The sequence below is a fragment of the Anomaloglossus baeobatrachus genome, chromosome 6, assembly GCF_048569485.1.
Source record: "Anomaloglossus baeobatrachus isolate aAnoBae1 chromosome 6, aAnoBae1.hap1, whole genome shotgun sequence".
Classification (NCBI taxonomy): domain Eukaryota; kingdom Metazoa; phylum Chordata; class Amphibia; order Anura; family Aromobatidae; genus Anomaloglossus; species Anomaloglossus baeobatrachus.
Window position 1 is genome coordinate 504,195,214 of NC_134358.1, and position 21,269 is coordinate 504,216,482.

At 42.9% G+C, this 21,269-nt stretch overlaps 1 protein-coding gene across 1 annotated transcript in view; it reads right to left on the reverse strand.

The window, feature by feature from the left end:
• Positions 1–631: 631 nt before the first annotated feature.
• The window catches only part of LMBR1 (limb development membrane protein 1), a 228,430-nt gene continuing 207,792 nt past the window's right edge, over positions 632–21,269 (reverse strand). Inside the window, exons 15-17 of the mRNA XM_075315444.1 lie at positions 15,262–15,328; positions 4,362–4,523; positions 632–2,380 (exon numbers count right to left, since the gene is read on the reverse strand). Of these exons, the coding sequence (XP_075171559.1) occupies positions 2,307–2,380; positions 4,362–4,523; positions 15,262–15,328 (303 nt within the window). The 3' untranslated portion in view covers positions 632–2,306. The remainder of the gene's footprint in view (positions 2,381–4,361; positions 4,524–15,261; positions 15,329–21,269) is intronic.

Below are 21,269 nucleotides of genomic sequence, written 5' to 3' on the forward strand. Positions count from 1 at the left end.
CGGCTGTGACCAAACACAACCTCATCTGGAGGAACCAAAAATCTCATCTCGGAAATGGAGCACAAAATATAAATATTACTGTGTGAGCGCACAGAGGGTACAGCCGGGTTTGTAAAGGTGTATCTCCTTTACCGATTGAGTAATATTGCATTTATCCACCCGTACATGTAGCACCAATAGGAATGCTACATATATGAATATATCGTATGTGATTGTATTGCTTTTATGATCACAGTTACATAAGTGCAGGCCTTCTCCATGGATGTGCGATATCCCATAACTTCAAGTCCTTGTCTGTTCATTTAGAAGACAAACGCAGCCTGAGGTCTTAAAGGGATTGTCCACTACTTTGGCATTGATAGCATATCCTTAGGATAGGTCATCAATGTCTGATCGGCTGGGGTCCAACACCCCGCCGATCAGCTGTTCTCACACCCGGTGGCAGCAGCAGGTAGCCGGAAATACTCAAGTTCTGGAGCTGCTCAGTCCTCTGAAAGTGGCCGCGGCTGGTTACTGCACATCCACCTCCTATTGATTAGCAAGGGAGGTGGATGTGCAGTACCCGGCCACAGCCACTATCAGAAGATGGCAGTGTCGGAACTGAGCATTTCCGGCTGCCTGCTGCCGCCACTGGGACCAAGATCAGCTGATCGACGAGGGTGCGGCATGCCGGACCCCAGCCGATCACACATTTATGACCTACCCTAAAGGCCCTGTCACACACACAGATAAATCTTTGGCAGATCTGTGGTTGCAGTGAAATCATGGACATATTGTTCCATTTGTACACAGCCACAAACCTGGCACTGATTGTCCACAATTTCACTGCAACCACAGATCTGCCGCAGATTTATCTCTGTGTGTGACAGGGCCTTAAGGATAGGCCGTCAGTGTCAAAGTAATGGACAACTCCTTTTAATATAGAGGTCTAAACGACTATTAAAAAGGTGACATAGAAGGTCGGCACTTCCAATAATATTCTACATGAATACATATGGGGGTTTTATACTGTCAGTTTTTCACAATTTGGAAGCCTTGAGAGGCCAGGCACATGGCGATTTCTTGAATCAGTGTGGTGGGCTCTACTGTACCTACGTTCACAGAAGCACCATAGGACGACATACACAGATCCTTGTGGGGCCATAATATTGTAATGCTTTGTGCAAACACCATAAATGCCCCAGTATACACAGATTATTATTGTCTGAAACTGATAATTTGGGCAGGGATTACCAGTCATCCAATGTGTGAGGAGGTGTCCGGATTCTCCCTCCAACACGAGAGAAGGTCTTGCCTATTAAATCAAAACAACGGATCCTTTTATTTCGGCTGCAGATATTTAGCTGGAAGGAAATGACTGGCACCAGTGCTCTCCCTATTAAACAAATCCATGTTCGGCTGAAATAAGCGTCGATGTGTATAGGAGGCAGGGAGAGATAACGGTCAGCCAAACTGTACGATAGATGGGCACAATGTGGAGAGAGATAAATAGTATTATAAGAAAAAAGGAGTTAAGTGACAATAATACCTGATTAGGTCTGGTCCAGTGGATCACTGTGTAATCATAGGCAGCTCATCTACTCTGGATCACAATGTGAGCGATAATATTCCATCCATAGCATCTTCTAAGATCAGTCTCCGTTATACATGGACCTCTACGGAAGTGTGGCTTAAGGAAAGTCAAGTCCTGCCACCTCCTTGCAAGCCAATACCTTAATGTCATTTCTATAAGGTGCGCCTGTGGTTTTTTTAAATGTCTTATATTTATCAAAAGTAGAATTTAATGAGACATACACACAACCTGAGGAGTAGGGCAACACACAATCCAATAAGTCAAAACTTCTAATACATGATTGACCTCAATTCTTTAACCTACCATGGCCACGTGGCACAATGATGAGCTTCATGCATGAAAACCGTCTCAGACGACATGTCCGACTTATGCAAGGAAGCCAGAATCCATGCTTTATTGCAATATAGCCTATGAATGCGGCGCTCTGGTCACTACCGGCGCACACACCTTTCTTTGAAGGACATTTTTAATGCATGAAGTTCATCCACCAAGGCTCATGTTTTTACAATGTGGAAATTCGGCAGGTCACATTTAAACTTCTGAAAAAAAAAAATTATATATGAAAAGATTCTCACAGTCCCCTTCACAGAAGTACAGAAAGTGGCCACAATGACCTCTACTTGATGTCTTTACTAGATCCATAAGAGCTGCATGAATAGGATCAGTGATGTAGTAAGTCACCGGCCACCTTCTCCGCTCTGAGGAATGTCACTCGCAGCAGGATTGGGGGGATTCACAGTGTTTTCTGATGCCCATTTGGAGACGGTGGATTGCTGGAGTCACTGGACAGCTGAAGTTTATCTAAACCTGCAAAGAAATCAGGTGTTAGGAGACGACATGAACGATCACTATTTTAATCTATGTTCTCAACATGCATATTTGTGTGATTTGATGGTGCAGATTTTCTGCACCTATTACAGTAGGTAAATTAGCTAACTTGCGTTTTTTAATTACGTTTTTATCATGGTTTTTTTTTACATTATTTTTGATACCTTCAGGTATTTGGCTTTGACAAAACTTTATTGATACAGTCATGTGTGGATATCATGCGTTTGTAGTGCGTTTCCACAGTGAAATTTCCCTGCGGATTTTCCTCATCTAATGCTATCCGCACGTAAAACTAAGAATTTGACATGTTGCAGTTTTTAAACACTGTCAATTAACTCATATATATTATATATATATATATATATATATATATATATATATATATATATATATATATATATATATATATATATATATATATATAATATATATGAGTTAATTGACAGTGTTTAAAAACTGCAACATGTCAAATTCTTAGTTTTACGTATATATATATATATATATATATATATATATATATATATATATATATATATATATATATATATATAAATATAAACAAAAAAAAAAAAACAACACATGTAGAGTGAACATGAGACTAATATAACTCCCTCCCATCCATTTTGCCATAACGGCAAGCTGCTGTGTTTTGCCCAATGGGAATACGCGTTACAAAACTTATTGTGGGAACTTTACCTTATAGGCGAAACATGATTACAGAGTTGGAGTGAAGAAAAATCACAAACAAGAACATAAGCAGACACTTGAACTGTAATGGGGCATTTAGATAAATAGATAATTGGCGAAAAAGCCATTTGTGCCCAATTACCTGCCCATCTACACATGCTGGCAATCATCCGACGAATGACAAAATACACTAGTTCGTCAGATCACATCCTCACTCTGCAGAGAATAGGCTGCCAATAAACTTATTGGAGACAGAACATTCTTATTATCAATCGGTCTATCCCAGTGATCTTTGGTTGGCCTATGTAACGAGCATCAAATTCATTTTTATATAGTTGGACTGGGCTCAGTAAGGCTGCTTTCACACATCCGGTTTTAGCCGTGCAGCTCAATCCGGCTGTGAAACCTATGCAACGGATGCGGTGAAAACACTGCATCCTTTGCATAAGTTTTCTACATGCGGCCCGTCCGGTTTTTGCCGCTTGCGGCATGCTACTGAGCATGCGCAGTGGACAAAACCGCATGCGGCGGCCGGATGCTGTTTTTGCCGCATCCGGCATCCATAGGGATGCAATGGGAAAAGCGCCGCATCGGCTGGATGCGGCGCGATGCGGTTTTTTTTGCCGCACAAAAAACGTGCCAGGCAACGTTCCATCCGGCCGCCGCATCGGCTAAATCTGCCGCATGCGGCAAAAACCGGATGGAACGCAAGGCCATGCAGCACAATGCGGCACTAATTAAAGTCTATGCAGGAAAAACACAACCAGCAGCAAAAAAAAAAAAAAACGGTTGCGTTTTTCCTGCAAAGTGCCGGATTGTGCCGCATAGCAAAAAACGGAGGTGTGAAAGCAGCCTAAGGTGGATGGACGGGCAGCGAAATTGGCACATCCATATGCACCTAAATCAGGAATATTAAGCTGGAACCCAAAAGTTGAGAAGGTTTAGGACATGGAACCATTTTGCCATCATCAGCCAGTTCTATAGCTCTTCTATCATTTCCAAATCTGCACTAAGGCGGTATTGCCGCATGACATTGTACATCTCCTACAATGCACTGAGCAGATGAATCCTCCATGCAAACACTGACCGAGGCAAGTGGCAGTAGGGAGATGGGAGGTTATGCAACTGGTGAGGGAGACATGATGGAACTCAGAATCAGTAGAATTAAAAGTTTGTATGATCAGCTCTTTTACTTGCAGTGATACAGTTCTGACCCTTTTGCTATGAGATTACCGGAGCATAATGTATTAATGATAAGAAAAATATACATTACCTATTGCTTTTAACAGCTCTTCCCGGACAGCAGAGGTGAATTTGCGCACTAAGCACAGCGTTGTCACAATGGCAAATATGAAATTGTATGTCAGAACAATGTAGAGGTTACCCAGCCAGTTAAATCTCCCAAAGTCACCCAACAGGTCAAATCTGGTGATTCCTGCATGCACAAAATAGAGAATGAGTGGTTACAACCCTATATTTCAAGACATGAAAGCAAGCATTAGTCTGGTCCATTTGCTGGTAAGGCTACAAGTGCTGGCCTCTATGGCCAGACATCTCCTAATGGCAATCATGTTCTATACGGTGCTGCTGCCACTAGACAGCCACACATCTCCTGCCTCTCTATTGTGTTTTATACTGTACTGCTGCTAGAGACCCTACCCTAAAAAAGGTAAATATAAAACTGCACCCCAAAAAAAGAGAATTTTTTTTGAAGGCTTGTTAAAATGTTCTTGCTCATTCACTTTCCAAGTAACAAACCTGTTGCTCATCCAAAAAAAAAAAATGGCTCATTTGTAAATGGCTTGTTAAAGCATCACTCCTTTAGGTTTGTTTTTTTATTGTGGTGTTTTAAATGTAAATCACCTGCCCCCCAGTCTTATGCTCCCCTGCTGCCATCCTCATTTGTTCCCAGCATCGCTTCCATCTGTCTCCAGTGATTTGTGACCTACCAACAGGTCCAGTGTTTCATGGAGCGATCTGAAGGTCACAAATCAATACAACTCTATGACAGCGTTATATTGAGCACTTGTGACGTAACTTCTAACTTCCGGCGAGTCAGAAGTTAGAGGCACAGATGGCACCACAGGACCAGAGCGATGCCGAAAATGGATAAAAAACGGTAGAGGGGCAGAGGAGTAAGCTTCAAAGTTGCACTCCAGTTCTGGAAAAAAAACAAACAAACATTGGAGTGGTGCTTTAAATGCAATGGCTTCTCCCGCGGTCACACTGTCAGTGTGCAGTAGGCCAGACATTTACCAATTATGTTAACTTATTGTATCTAATCCTCTATAACTATTTAAATTATTAAATTAAAACACATTATATAAACCACATCGCAAATGCTGTAAAAAAATAAAAGAATATAAAAACTGACGTCTTTGTTCATTTCATACAAAAGAGAGGTCTTAAAATTAACACAAAAAAAAAAAACAACTAAAATTACATATACACCGCTCACAAAAAGTTAGGGATATTTGGCTTCCAATTGAAATTTATGGAAAACATAAGAAGTTCACGCTACAGGGATATTTAATCACAAAAGTATCATCATCATGGTGCCATTTATTCCATGGCGATTTACATGTGGAAAGGGGTACACATAGTAGGGACAAGTACAATAATCATAAACAAGGCACAGACTGGTACAGGAGGATAGAGGACTCTGCCCGCGAGGGCTCACAGCCTACAGGGGATGGGTGAGGATACAGTAGGTGAGGGTAGAGATGGTCGTGCGGCGCTGTATCAGACTGAGGGTTGAGGCAGGTTGTAGACTTGTCGGAAGAGGTGGCTGTTCAGATTCCTTTTGAAGCTTTTGAAGGACATTTAAGTAGAAGCATGCAATGGTAATTTCCTCATCTCAAATAAATTTATTGAAACAAAAGCCAACAATGGTGGTGGGTATACTCCCAAAAAATAGCAATGTCTTAATAACTTGTCAAGCGGCCTTGAGCATCAATTACAGCTTGACAATGATGTTTTGTGCCGTTCACAAGTAGAGTTCCTGTCTGTGGAAGCATGACATCCCACTCTTCTTGAAGAGCGTCCCGCAGGTCACTAAGATTCTGGGGTACAGAGTTACGAGCCTCTACACAGCGACTCAGCTGATCCTATAGGTTTTCTATGGGATTGAGGTCTGGAGAAAGTGCAGCCGCTCCAATAGAAGTACCCCAGTCTCCAGCAGCCGTTCCCTAATGAAGCGACCTCGATGAGCTGGAGCATTGTAGCCCAAGAAGATGAAATTAGGCCTGTGTTGTTCATGCAGAGGCACAATGACTGAATTAATGATGTTATTCAAGTAGTAGGGGCCATTCTGTATGGAGTACACACAACTGCAAAACTATAACAGCACCACCGCCAAAGGCTCATCTGGTGAACACAGTGGCTGACGCACAGTACTCTCCTAGACATCTTCAACATTGTTGGCGGCCAAAATTTCTGCTCAGCGTGAATGGACTTTCATCAGTGAACAGCACTGACGCCTGTGCCTGGTGGTGTTGTAAAGTACCCTTGCAGGTTATCCAGCACGAAGACCATGACACAACACTTGGGTGCCTCTCATATCCCTTAAATGTGCCTGGAGTTGTGTGGCATTCATCATTTGTTTACAAAGGGCATTGTTCACAATGAAGAGGTAATTAGTGTGGGATGTGGCCAAAGGATATCCACTTCTATGTCTTTCTGTGACTCTTCCAGTCTCTCTGTATCTCTGTTAAAACCTGCTCATGACGCTCTGTGACACTCTAAGCTTAGTGACCACTTCCATCTGCGAACATATTGCTTGGAGCCTCGCAATGGTGAAATACTGATGATCAATTGTTAGGTGTCGTCTTGGTCTCATGATGTTAAAATGTGAACAGCATGATGAAGAGGACTGTTTAAATACCAATTCAAATTAAACCCCAAAATGTATTGGGCTATTCATGAATCAAACATTTGTCGTGAATTTTGCCATTAAGTTCCTCGTTACAGAACAAGTTGTGCAAAAAATACTGAAACACTAAACAGTTGGACATGTGCATTCAAAGGAGAAGGTCTCATTAAGTTTAGGCTACTTTCACACATCAGTTTTTTGCCATCAGGCACAATCCGGTTTGTGCCTGATGCAACGGATCCGTCGCAGATTGTGGTAAAACCGATGTGACAGATCCAGTAAAAAAAAACAGATCAGTTGTAGCAGTTTGTACAGAGAAACCAGCTGTGGCCGCGGGTAACCTGAGTGACGTCACCACTGACCACGCGACTCACTTCAGTTGCTCCTTGGAGCTCACAGCAAGCGGCGGTGCTCTACGGCTGCGCCCGTCAGCTTCTGATGTAGCAGAGCTGAAAGAGTCGTGGGACCTCATGTGGATTACATCAGACCTGGAGGGGTATTTGGGGATTAATAAAGTGGTGAAAGAGGATGTTTTTTGTCTCATTTCATATAAAGGATTTTTCGGTGTTTGTGTTTATTTACTTTCACTACACTTTAGTGATGGGGGGGGTCTCAGACACCTGCCATCACTAAGCTAGGACTTAGTGGCAGCTATAGGCTGCCATTAACTCCTTATTACCCCGATTTCCACCGCATAAGGGCAATTCGGGATGAGCCGGGTAGAGTCCGAGGACTGTCGCACCTAATGGATGTGGCATTTCCAGCCGACTGCTGGCTGATATTTTTAGGCTGGGGGGCTCGCCATAACGTGGGGCTCCCCATCCTGAGAATACCAGCCCTCAGTCGAGTTGCTTTACCTTGGCTGGTATCAAAATTGGGGGGGACCGCAAGCTGTTTTTTTTTTTTAATTATTTATTTTACTGCAAGATTTAAACCCACCCACCGGCGGCTGTGATTGGTTGCAATGAGACAGCTGTCACTCAGCATGGGGCAGGTCTGACAGCAAACAATCATAGGCGCCGGTGGGAGGGGGAAGCAGGGAATACGAGATGGAATAATGAGCGGCCGGCATTTTCAAAGCAGGAAAAAGCCGCAGAAGCAGTTTGAGAGCTGTGCAAGCGCCGTGCCAGTGATTGGTGAGTAAGAGAGGGGGTGAGAGGGAGACCCCGACAGAGAAAGAGAGACCCCGACAGAGAAAAAGAGAGACCCCGACAGAGAAAAAGAGAGACCCCGACAGAGAAAAAGAGAGACCCCGACAGAGAAAGAGAGACCCCGACAGAGAAAGAGAGACCCCAACAGAGAAAGACACACACACACACACACACACACACAGACAGACAGACAGACAGACAGACAGACAGACAGACAGACAGACAGAGACTGACCCCGAGAGAGATATTTTCTAACCAGAAAGGATTTTACAGATCTGAGCATGCTCAGTTAAAAAACTGGATCCGTCGGTGGAATGCATTTTTTGCCGCATTACGATGGATCCGGCAGCCATAGGCTTTAATTTTACAACACGTGTCTGTTGCCGACGGATTCGGTTTTTCCATAAATCGCCTGACGGCAAAAAACGGATGTGTGAAATTGGCCTTACCTGAAAAGGTTAGAAGGCATTTTAGCATCCTGAAATGTCACCTGAAAGCCAAATATACCTAACCCTTTGTTAGTAGTACGCATTTATGCACACATACATGCATGTGTGTGTGTATGGATAGTTTAATTAATAAATATATATATATATATATATATATATATATATATATATATATATATATATATATATATATATATATATATATATATATATATATATATATATATATATATATATATATATATATATATATATATATATAATGCATGTACAGTTTGTTGCACAAATCTGCATGTCTATCCTTATGCCAGGAAGGTCAATGAGAATTTTGTAGTGCTGTGTACACGTTGCTTGTTTTTTCCTTGCAGCTATGGGTGCAGAACAAAAATCTGCAGCATGTCAATTGGTGGTGTGGTTTTTTCCTGAGTTTGTAGGGCCTTCCAGTCATTGATTTCACACAAAAAAAAAAAAACACACCCAAAATGCATGCAATTTTATTTGGGTGCGTTTTTCTGCATAAGGTGCATTTTTTTGGTGCAGAAAATAATCTGTAGCATGTGCACATAGCCTAAAGAATTAAGGATATGTTGGGGAGTTCAAGAGGTGGTGTAAAGAAACGTCAATGATACATTGGTGCATCTTCTGTCGGCTTGGCCTAGTACTAATCCTTTTCAAGACAGAAATAATTAAATAAGTGTTAAATGTCACAATATTTATTACTATAGAATGAGAATCATAAAAGAAAATTAAAAGATAACTCACAGCAAATAAACATATTTAAAAACACAAAAAAAAAAAGTTTATGCACTGGGGCAAGAGGCAGCTCCACTGACGGCAGAGACGTCCCTCAAGTGTCTTTGTCCAATACTGAATTACTTTATTACTTGTCCTTCTCTCAGTTTGCCTTTCCCATCATGGTCAGTTTTGTTGCTTCTTTAAATTGAAGGGGAAGAAAACCATTTTTCGAGCACAGTGAGAAGCCCCTGAATCTGTTTAGCGTATTTCTCCCCTTTCATCTATTGAGAAGCAGCAGGCATAACATGTAGTGCGATGCATGTTGATATTTTGCAAAGCACCACATGACTCACTGTACCCTAATGCAGTCTATTAATCCTGTTTGGACAGCTGTGTCTGTGCATTTGTTAGCCGTCTTCTAATTGTACCATCCTTCTATCTTATTCTTTTATTTATCTCTATGGCAAACTATTCAGGAATGTGGTTTGTGAGGCAGGAGGAAAAAAAAAAAAAAAAGTGGCTTTTGCTATTAATTTGTTTTCTTTGTAACAACAATTGTGCCCAGCAAGCGCCCTTCCTCTCAATAACCAGTGTACATTACTACCAACTGTTACCGACAATCTTGTATTATTGTGCACGCAGAATCCGCTTTAGAAACGCGCAAAAGAGGGAACGGCCACACAAAGGCTAGTTGTTGGTTCCCACAGTATTTTTATATCTGTTTACACACACAGATTAATACTTCTTTTTTTTCTGGTTAAAGACAGAAGATTTAATCCGATCTGTGCAACAGTCTACAAAAAAAAAAAAAAAAAAAAAAAGGAAATGACATGCCAAAAAGTGACAAAGGTAAAAATAGGCCGTCTCATTCAGTGCTGCCGTAAGTTTTATACTTCTGTAACAAATATTACATACATACAGTAATGAGAAAAACTAAGTAACCCCTCTCTTAATTGTATTGACATGTACCACGACATAATAGTAAAAAAATAAATAAATTAAAAAAATTAAAAAAATCTGGTCCTTAGAATGTCTTAAAATTAGGTAACTGCAACCTCAGATGAATTCAAACACTTTACACCATCTCAATTTATTAAGCAGTGTGTGAAAAATGAAGTACACCCCATGAATCACTAAGTCATAGAGCCACCTTTAACAGTGTGTGTTACGGGTGACAAGACAGGCATGTGGTTTCTGGCCATAGAAGGTCACAGCGTTTGGCTGTGCAAAGTGCTCCCTGACTTTCCATTGTTCCTGCGGTAGGTATTCATTATACTAAGTAGAATTCCTGTTGGATTTTCATATCTCCCCCTATTGGACTCAACTTCCACCCCGCTGCTGATCACCCCGATGCTTGATGCTTAAGTATGTCCTTCCTTCCTTCCTTCGACTGGTGCTGGTGATTCTTTCAGTTCATTCAAGCCTTGGTTGCTAACAAGTAGCTTGTACTCCTCTGTGATATTGTTGCAGAAAACGTTGCTGAACCCATGTCATCTGTAGATAAGCAGTTCATGGTTTTCCCCGTGTATCCCCCTTATGTCTTCTATAGTTGTTTAGTGGGGTTGACTAAGAGCTCATCCCATCCATTCCCTATCTACTGTAGGGTCCAGCACTAGGGATATCTAGGGTCAGGTATCCGGCTCGGCACATCGGTGTGGAACCTACCTAGGGTGGTGAAGGACCCTAGGAATCAGCAGTAGGTGTGGCCAGGGGTCATCATCTTCGCTTTCCCTAGACACAGGGTTTCCCTTCCCTTTCACCGTTCGCTTGGTACTTTCCTGTACCTAGTGTGACACAGCAATAACGTGAAGTCATTATTTTCTGGAGGACTTTATCATTATCTCACATTGTTCTGGAGGAATTTCTTCCCACTCGTTACAACTTTGCTAACATTCTTTTAGGCCGGTGGGAACTGGTTGATGCACAGCTCTCTAAGGTCCAGCCACAGAATTTCAATTGGGTTGAGGTCTGGCCTTTTTTTCTTGGATTTCTTTGCTTTTTCATCCATTGTCTGTAGATTTGTTGCTTCGCTTGGGATCACTTGACTTTTGTATGATCCAGTTTCAGTGAAACTTTAGCTTTTGGATAGATGGCCCCAAATTTGACTCTAGAATACGTTGGTATATCGATGAGTTCATGGTTGACTCAATGTCTGCAAGGTGGCTAGGTCCTTGGCTGCAAAATTAGCCCAAATGAAAAACCTCTCCTCTACCATGCTTGCTAGATAGTGTGAGGTGTTTGGTGAAAACCCAGCACAAATTGTCATGAACATCAGCACTGAATGGGATGTTCAGTCACATCATCTTGATGGCCTGTCCATGGGATAAATCATTAATATTTGATCCATGGGGTCTGACACTGAGCACCCACCCATCATTTGCACTGCTCTACTCAATGTGTAGTCTACGCTGCTGGGTAATGCTGAATATCTCCTATAGTTTCTATTATAGGCAGCAGGTTCCGGTCACCGTTCCCTGCAGCATCACGATGTCCTCCTGTCTGACTGCCCGCTGATGTGTGTGGAGCGGTGAGCACAGCGATGATGTCATTGATGTGCGTGCTCTCCACACACATCAGCGGGCAGTCAGACAGTAGGACATCATGATTCTGCAGGGAACGACCGGTGGTGAGTATACCATACATATTCACTACCCCCCGTGCTGATGATGATGCGCGGGGCGCAGTGATTACAGCAGCACATGATCACTCCAGGCTGTAGTTGCCAGGGGAGATCACGCGGGCCGGGCCGGCTGTTTACTATGCACGCACCCCCCGCCCATCATCCCGCCCACCTGTCAGCGCCGGCTTCAGCGCTGAGAGATGACGGGCGGGAGGATGCAATGCATGCATGCATATGAAATGAGCGGGCCCATGTGGTCACGGGCAGGCGCTGCTACAGCCTGCACATGCCGCCGATGACCCGCTCTACCGCAGCACCCTCATTCCCCACAGCCACAACCAGACTATAAGATGCACCCCCCACTTTCACCCAACATTTGGGGGGGAAAAAAAGTGAGTCTTATAGTCTGAAAAATACGGTAATTTAGCAGAACAGTCCGATAGCACACCATTCCACTCAGCCAGAAAATCATCATTATATATAGTGGTGGGAGGTTTTCTAATTCTAAGCCCAATTGTTACAATTATCTTCACTGATAGGAATCTACTCATTCACTAGGTAAGTACGGGCCCAATGTTTTTCTTAACTGATTTAGTTCTATTACTAAAATACAAATTGTTACTTTGTATCACAAATATACTTTTAAAGGTAATCAGTCTCCAGGATTTTGCACCTCCATCTCAGAGCAGCATGATGTAGAGGCAGAGACCCTGATTCCAGCAGTGTCCCTTACTGGACTGCTTTCTGTTCTTTTACACTGTGCCTAGGCAGAAAACTGTGGAAAAAGGAAGCGCAATAGGGTCTTACCCCAATATATATAGGGAGAAGCAAAGAGCAATCCTACTCACCAAAAGGGGTTGTGAAAGTCACAACTCCTATAACAGCATGTAACTCCAAGTCCCAGCAGCGGTCCCCATAGGGCAGATAACAGAGAGTAGTAGAGATGGGTTTCAAAGCCGCGCCAAGGACCACAGGTTCATATGAGCTTTAGATTAATGTTTCTTTATTTCATGCACAGGTCAGGTCAACGCGTTTCAGGAGACACAGCTCCTTGGCGCGGCTTTGAAACCCATCTCTACTACTCTCTGTTATAGGCAGAAAACTGGCAGTCAGTGGTGTGGGTGGGGTTATACAGAGCACATCTATCTAGAGGTCTACGTGGCAGCAGACTTACTAGTCCTGTAGTAATAATCTCCAGCGATATTATGACAACTGCACTAAGCAGCTCAGTAAGTGACAAATAGTTGGAATCAAGGTCTCTGTCTCTACATTATGCTGCTCTCAGATTAATTGGTAAACACCTAGTGACAGATTCCCTTTAACAAAATTATTTTTTATTGTTTGTACAGGTGTAAATTTTCCTATATATCGGTATATACCGTATTTTTCACTTTATAAGACACACTTTTGTTCCCCCAAATTTTGGGGGAAAGTAGGGGGTGCGTCTTATAATCCGAATATAAGGGGGGGTGTAATATATATATATATATATATATATATATATATATATATATATATATATATATATATATATATATATATATATATATATATATATATATATATATATATATATATATATATATATATATATACATATATATATACATACATACATACATACATACATACATACATATACATACATATACATACATATACATACATATACATACATATACACACACACACACACACACACAGCAGGGTCCAGGCGAGGTGGGGGCAGCTCTGGAGCGCTGCTGGGGCAGGTGAACGCTGCTGGCGGCAGCGTTAGATCTCCTGCTCCCGCTCATATAATATGAACAGCCGCTATACATCACCGTGGTGCTGAAACCGCACCGCAGTGATGGGCTTGGGCAGGGGCGCATATTATATTTCTTTTCAGGAAAAGAAATCATATTTCCTGAGGAAGGAGACGGATGTCTCTGAAACGCGTAGGAACTGTCAAATAAAAAGGAAATCTTTTAATTTACACGCATCAGTGGTTTTTAGCGCGGCATAAACCCGGTCTTCTCTTCTACCTGTGTGATACAAAATTCCTCTCCCGGGGCTGCAGCTAAACCACCGGGCACTCACAGGCTATCATAAGGGGTTGTGACTGGCAGAACCTCACCAGGTGATTGCTTCTTTGTCTTGTCGGTCTACCCTCATACCGGGTAAGACCCTATTGCGCTTTTTTCCCCCCCTACAGATCCACTGTGATCAGGCACGCAGAGATGATATCACTCTGCTGTGCAAGATCACATGACCGGCACCGAGAACCAGGAAGTGGAGGAGGAGCAGAAGCACGGAGGGAGACAGGAGGGAGGACAGCGCTGAGAAGGTAAGGAAAGAGCGTTTTATTTTACTATGGGCAGCAGCATGGGGTCGATATCTAAAACAGGGAGACTTGTGCGATCTATAGGGGCCATGGGCAGCACAGGGGGACGTGTGCAATCCATAGGGGGCCAAAGGCAGCACAGGGGAATGTGTGCAATCCATAGGGGGCCATAGGCAGCACAGGGGGAACGTGTGCAATCCATAGGGGGCCATGGGAAGCACAGAGGGGCGTGTGCCATCCATAGGGGGCCATGGGCAGCACAGGGGGACGCGTGCCATCCATAGGGGGCCATGGGCAGCACAGGGGGACGCGTGCCATCCATAGGAGACCTGTGCCAGCTGTAGGAGACGTGTGCCAGCTATAGGAGACATGTGCCAGGCTGCCAGCAATAGGGGACGCATGCCAGCACAGGGGGACAGGTGCCATAAATAGGGGATGTGTGCCAGCAATAGGGGATGTGTGCCATCAATGGGGGACATGAGCCAGCACAAGGGAGCCATATTCAATTTAAGGGGGCCATATCCAGATTAAGGGGGCTAATTTTAGGATGGGGGGTTATGAGGGACATATACCCTATATGATTTGTTAGACAGACACTGGCATTATAAGACAGACCCCATTTAACATTAAAAAAAAATAAATAAAATTCTCTTTTCCTTCACCAAATTTGGGGGTGCGTCTGATAATCAGGTGCGTCTTATAAAGCGAAAAATACGGTAGTAACTGTATTGTAATAATTGGTCAATGAGATAAAGTGATTGCGCAAAAGATCCACCACCTCTGTATGTTCCCCTGCCAATAATGGCAACATGGATGGCCGTTATAGGGACATGACACCAGGTCTATGACAAGACAATGGTTGGCCTTTCTATAAAGCGTTAGTACAAGTCTCAAAGCTTGAATGAGCAGGCGGCAACCTTAATTAACAGCCAGAGTATCCGAATTAAAATACGGAATGTTAAAGACGACATTTCATAAAAAATATTGCAAATTAATCACAACATGAAAAGTAAAACAGACCTACCTAATGTTCTGGACATGACAGGCAGCGCTGAACTGAGCACCAGGATAGAAACACAGTTCCCAATGATCTGCGATAGAAGAAACGCACATTACAATTCACTAATGAGTGAACTTGATTGTATCCATTAGTTGTATTACAAACAGGACCTACCTAGGAGCGCTACCACTGATTTTAGGACCCAACTACCAAACAGGTCAGACAGACACTTACACATTCAGAAATGCAGGTTTTTTTTGTACATTAATGTGGATAACATTTTGCATTTCTACTGGGTCACAGTGTAATTTGTCATATGTTGTTGCTCATCGGAGATTGTATTTTAAGACCTTCTTAGGAGCAGATGCTTTTAATTGTCCAGATATGTAAACAATAGTATTCTAACTTACTTTCTCTCATGACTGTATATAGCAGAGCACTGGAAAATATTAATAAAAGGGCTTTCCAATGAAAATATGTATAATGTATTCACAGGTTCGGTGATAAATGTATGATCGCTGAAAGCTCTATCAATTATTATAACGGGAGTCTCAAGACCTTATTTTGGAGGAGTTCTGATCATGCATGTGCATTAGTTCTCTTTTCAATATTTTTGGGTCTGATAGACAGCCAAGTGCTGTATTTGATCATCTCCGCCAGTCCGTAGTCTGCAAGTGTCCACCATACCATTCAATTCCCTCCAGGGACTAGGAGATGTGGTAGGGCACCATAATCTTAAATTTATAACCAAGTGTATTGATAGACTACATAATAATTTTAATGGAATAACAGGCAATCCTTGATCATTTATAATAGATTATCAAATGCTAAAAATACTAAATTACATACAGGACAAAACAATCACTGATCTCGGGGAGACCAGCCTGAGAAAACACTTCCGGCAGCCAGCGAGGGCGCTCAACACAGTGAAATCCTAGGTGCATTGCCCCCTGGGAAGTATGCAAATCAAAAAAGTCCATGGAGTCTCTGTTAGGAGTCTCAACACAGAAACCAGCCATCCCTCTGGGAAGGACCCAGCCAAGGAGTGGCTTTTTAGGAGACCACCATAACCACCATATTAAGTGGCCCTTTTAGTCAATATCCAACTTTTTGACAAGTTTAAAGATATGACAAGGGAAATACCAAGGCCAGGTATGCAGGTATTTCCCTTGTCATATCTTTAAACTTGTCAAAAAGTTGGATATTGACTAAAAGGGCCACTTAATATGGTGGTTATGGTGGTCTCCTAAAAAGAGCCACTCCTTGGCTGGGTCCTTCCCGGAGGGATATCTGGCTGGTTTCTGTGTTGAGACTCCTAACAGAGGCTCCATGGACTTGTTTGATTTGTAAATTATATACAGGGAAGAGGGGACCATATCTCAGGAATGGAGAGTAACACAAGAAAAATCACTGGGTTCAGGAGAACAGTGACATTCACAACTAATATACAAACATACATGATCAAAGCAAGAGACAAGTCTTTGCTATATTACACAGAAGTATTTCTTGAATAGGGAAGCTTAGTTTATCCACTGGCAAACACAGATGGGAAAGGGCCCCTGTGCAAGAAGAATATATGAGCCCTTTGCAACCCAAGAACTTCTCAACATGCAGAATTCCACTTTGGAGGTAAAAATGGGCCTGACCTCTTGGCTCCTGTACGGCTACACACCTTACACTAATTTTTAGGTCAACCAGAGGTGCTATGAGGCTTTACATGTTGCGCCTATTGTTTCCATACAGATTACAAATATACAGGTACATTCCTATCTCAGTACATGATGGCAAATGCTATCACTTACAGTGCCTTGCGAAAGTAATCGTCCCCCTTGAAATTTTCAACCTTTTCCCACATTTCAGGCTTCAAACATGAAGATAAACATTTTAATGTTATGGTGAAGAATCAACAACAAGTGGGACACAATTGTGAAGGTGAACGAAATTTATTGCTTATTTTAAACTTTTTAAAAAAATAGATAACTGAAAAGTGGGCCGTGCAATATTATTCGTCCCCTTTACTTTCAGTGCAGCAAACTCACTCCAGAAGTTCATTGAGGATCTCTGAATGATCCAATGTTGTCCTAAATGACTGATGATGATAAATATAAGCCACCTGTGTGTAATCAAGTCTTCGCATAAATGCACCTGCTCTGTGATAGTGTCAGTGTTCTGTTTAAAACACAGAAAGCATCATGAAGACCAAGGAACACAACAGGCAGGTCCGTGATACTGTTGTGGAGAAGTTTAAAGCCAGATTTGGTTACAAAGAGATCTCCACAGCTTTAAACATCCCTAGGAGCATTGTGCAAGCGATCATATTGAAATGGAAGGAGTATCATATCACTCCAAATCTACCAAGACCCGGCCGTCCATCCAAACTTTCATCTCAAACAAGGAGAAGACTGATCAGAGATGCAGCCAAGAGGCCATGATCACTCTGGATGAACTGCAGAGATCTACAGCTGAGGTGGGAGAGTCTGTCCATAGGACAACAATCAGTTGTACACTGCACAAATCTGGCCTTTATGAAAGAGTGGCAAGGAGAAAGCCATTTCTCAAAGATATCCATAAAAAGTGCCATTTAAAGTTTGCCACAAGCCACCTGGGAGACACACCCAACATGTGGAAGAAGGTGCTCTGGTCAGATGAAACCAAAATCAAACAATTTGGGCACAATGCCAATCAATATGTTTGGCTTAAAAGCAACACAGCTCAACACACTGAACACACCATCCCCACTGTCAAACATGGTGGTGGCAGAATCATGGTTTGGGCCTGCTTTTCTTCAGCAGGGACAGGGAAGATGGTTAAAATTGATGGGAAGATGGATGGAGCCAAATACAGGACCCTTCCTGAAGAAAACCTATTGGAGTCTGGAAAAGACCCGAGACTGGGATGGAGATTTGTCTTTCAACAAGACAATGATCCAAAACATAAAGCAAAATCTACAATGGAATGGTTCACAAATAAAACATATCCAGGTGTTAGAATGGCCAAGTCACAGTCCAGACCTGAATCCAATCGAGAATCTGTGGAAAGAGCTGAAAACTGCTGTTCACAAACGCTCTCCATCCAACCTCACTCAGCTCCAGCTGTATGCAAAGGAAGAATGGGCAAGAGTTTCAGTCTCTCGATGTGCAAAACTGATAGACACATACCCCAAGCGATTTGCAGCTTTAATCGCAGCAAAAGGTGGCGCTACAAAGTATTAACTTAAAGGGGATGAATAATATTGCACGCCCCAATTTTCAGTTATTTTTTAAAAAAGTATAAAATTAGCAATAAATTTCGTTCACCTTCACAATTGTGTCCCACTTGTTGTTTATTCTTCACCATTAACTAAAAAATTTTATCTTTATGTTTGAAGCCTGAAATGTGGGAAAAGGTTGAAAAATTCAAGGAGGCAAATAGTTTCGCAAGGCACTGTACAAGGATGGGGGACATATATGCCAGGATGAGGAACAGGATAGGGACATTGGTACAGAATTAGGGAACATTATCTCAATAACAGTGTTAGCAGCAGATGTCCCCCATAACAGTGTGTAATGACAACATCTTTTGCTTCAGAGAGGGAATTGGGTTTTTCGGGGGCAATCAGGAAAATATATATGAGTTCTATGATATGTGAGAAGGCGACCAGCTACATTGTTAATGGCCGGTATGTACCACATAAGTGGTGTGATCTTCAGGAGTGCTGGTACTTTCAGTGCCACATGTTTTACTTTAGTGTTCAAAGGGTGAGGATTACAGGTGGCTGGAGAGATGGGTGGGACTGGCCACCTACATACCCTGCTCACAGGCTGACAGGTCACATGCCATGTAAAATGGAGTCAGTCTGTGTGTGACAGGTGGAGACTGAGGAGAGTCTGCAGCCAGTCTGGAAAGTGCTGGGGCTGTAAGAAGGAGCCTCTGCTACAGGTGTATATACTGGCAGGAGCCAGTGTGTGGAGGCTGACAGACCTCCAGTATGGACTAAGATGGACTTGAAAACCCGTGGACAAATCCTGACCGAGGTCAGTGTGATATAAGCTGAGGAGGAAGGTATTCAAAGGCCGTGTGTGTAACATGTACCACCATTGCAGTTTATGAGGTGTTAATAAACTGCTGGACTTTCAAATGCTTTGTGTTCCTGTGCTACCTCACATCGCAGCAAAGGGAGTAAAACCCCCATGAAAGTGTGTGAACGGTGCGCAACGTCCCAGGTGTTAATACATTGCTATAGCGCCAACATATTCTGCAACTCTTTACAATTATGGGTATATACCGACAATAGAAACATTACAAGAAAGACATATAATTCAACAGTTACAGGAGGAATGATGTCCCTGCATACAATCTATAAGGTCCCACCATGGTCGAGATGCCATGATTTTGTCTATAGATAGACTGAGCATTTGCACAGCAATGCAATTTTGACATTGCTGTGCACCATGTTCATTTTAATGGGCGCTTTTTTAGGTGGATTTCGAGCGGATGTATGCACAAAGCCTTAAGCGGGCTTTACACGCTGCGACATCGCTAGCCGATGCCAGCAATGTCGAGCGTGATAGCACCCGCCCCTATCGTACGGCCGATATGTGGTGATCGCTGCCGTAGCGAACATTATCGCTACGGCAGCGTCACACGCACATACCTGCTCTGCGACGTCGCTGTGACCGGCGAACCGCCTCCTTTCTAAGGGGGCGGTTCGTTCGGCGTCACAGGAACGTCACTAAGCGGCCGCCCAATCAAAGCGGAGGGGCGGAGATGAGCGGGACGAACATCCCGGCCACCTCCTTCCTTCCTCATTACTGGCGGGACGCAGGTAAGGAGAGGTTCCTCATTCCTGTGGTGTCACACGTAGCGATGTGTGCTGCCGCAGGAATGAGGAACAACATCGCTACTGCAGCAGCAACGATAATTGGGAAGAGGGGGGCATGTCACCGATTAGCGATTTTGAACGTTTTTACGACGATTCAAAATTGCTAATAGGTGTCACACGCAACGACATCGCTAACGCGGCCGGATGTGTGTTACAAATTCCATGACCCCAACGACATCGCTTTAGCGATCTCTTAGCGTGTAAAGCAGCCTTTAGGGCAAAAGCCACGAGTCACTTTCTTTCCAAAAATTGTGCTAAAACTGCAATAGGGCCATTAGGTACAGAACTGGTCTTGACATCCCCATATGTGGAGAACTCAATCTCTATTCTGTAAAATTTGCAATTTTTTTAGACGGAACAATATGCATATTTTTAAGCTAGCTCATTTAACGGTTTAAAGGGGTACTACTTAAAATAAAATGGACTCTCCGAATCATTAACTTCAAGGAGTAAATTGTAGTGTCGTAACTATAGCGCAGCCGAGAGAAGAAGTGTTAAGTGAGTTCCAGACACCAGAAAAAGGAGGAGAGAGTGGAAAAAAAAAAAAGTCATATGGGCAATTAAAGAGGACAATGCTTGCTCCTTAGTTACTGACCTCCTCAGCCAGCTTGTGGGAATATCCAACAAAAATAAATGTATACATCTGTGTCAAAGCGTTACTTAACAGTTTCATTCTTCCCAGTCTGGTGTCAGATTGTGCTGTCAAATTAGCCTTAACTTAGAAGACGTAATTGAATGGGCCCCTCCAGTCTTATTTTAATGATTTGAATGTGAATGGCGGTCTGTATTCCTCGCAGTAGCCGAGGTTCTTCACACTTCAAGCCGGCTGAGTGAAGTACAGTTCGCACAAAGTTACTCATTAGCAATACGGTCCTTTGGGAAGAAAGAAAACTCCCTTTCACCGTTTCTATGGCTGGTTAACAAGCCCAGTAATTGCAGGCTCTCTCTTTTTATCGAATGAATGGATGGCGTCCAAATTAAACAGAGCGCACATCCCAATTTCCCACTCACTCTACATCTAGAAAATCTTTCAGGTTTGCTCTGTTTACGGCGGCAAACAAATATCCATCGCTGCAAAAGGAGCCATTGGGAACGATTACTAAAACCATTTGGCTGGTGGGGATTGGGGTGAAAAGCATGATGGGGATGAGGATCATCTATCCTACAGCTA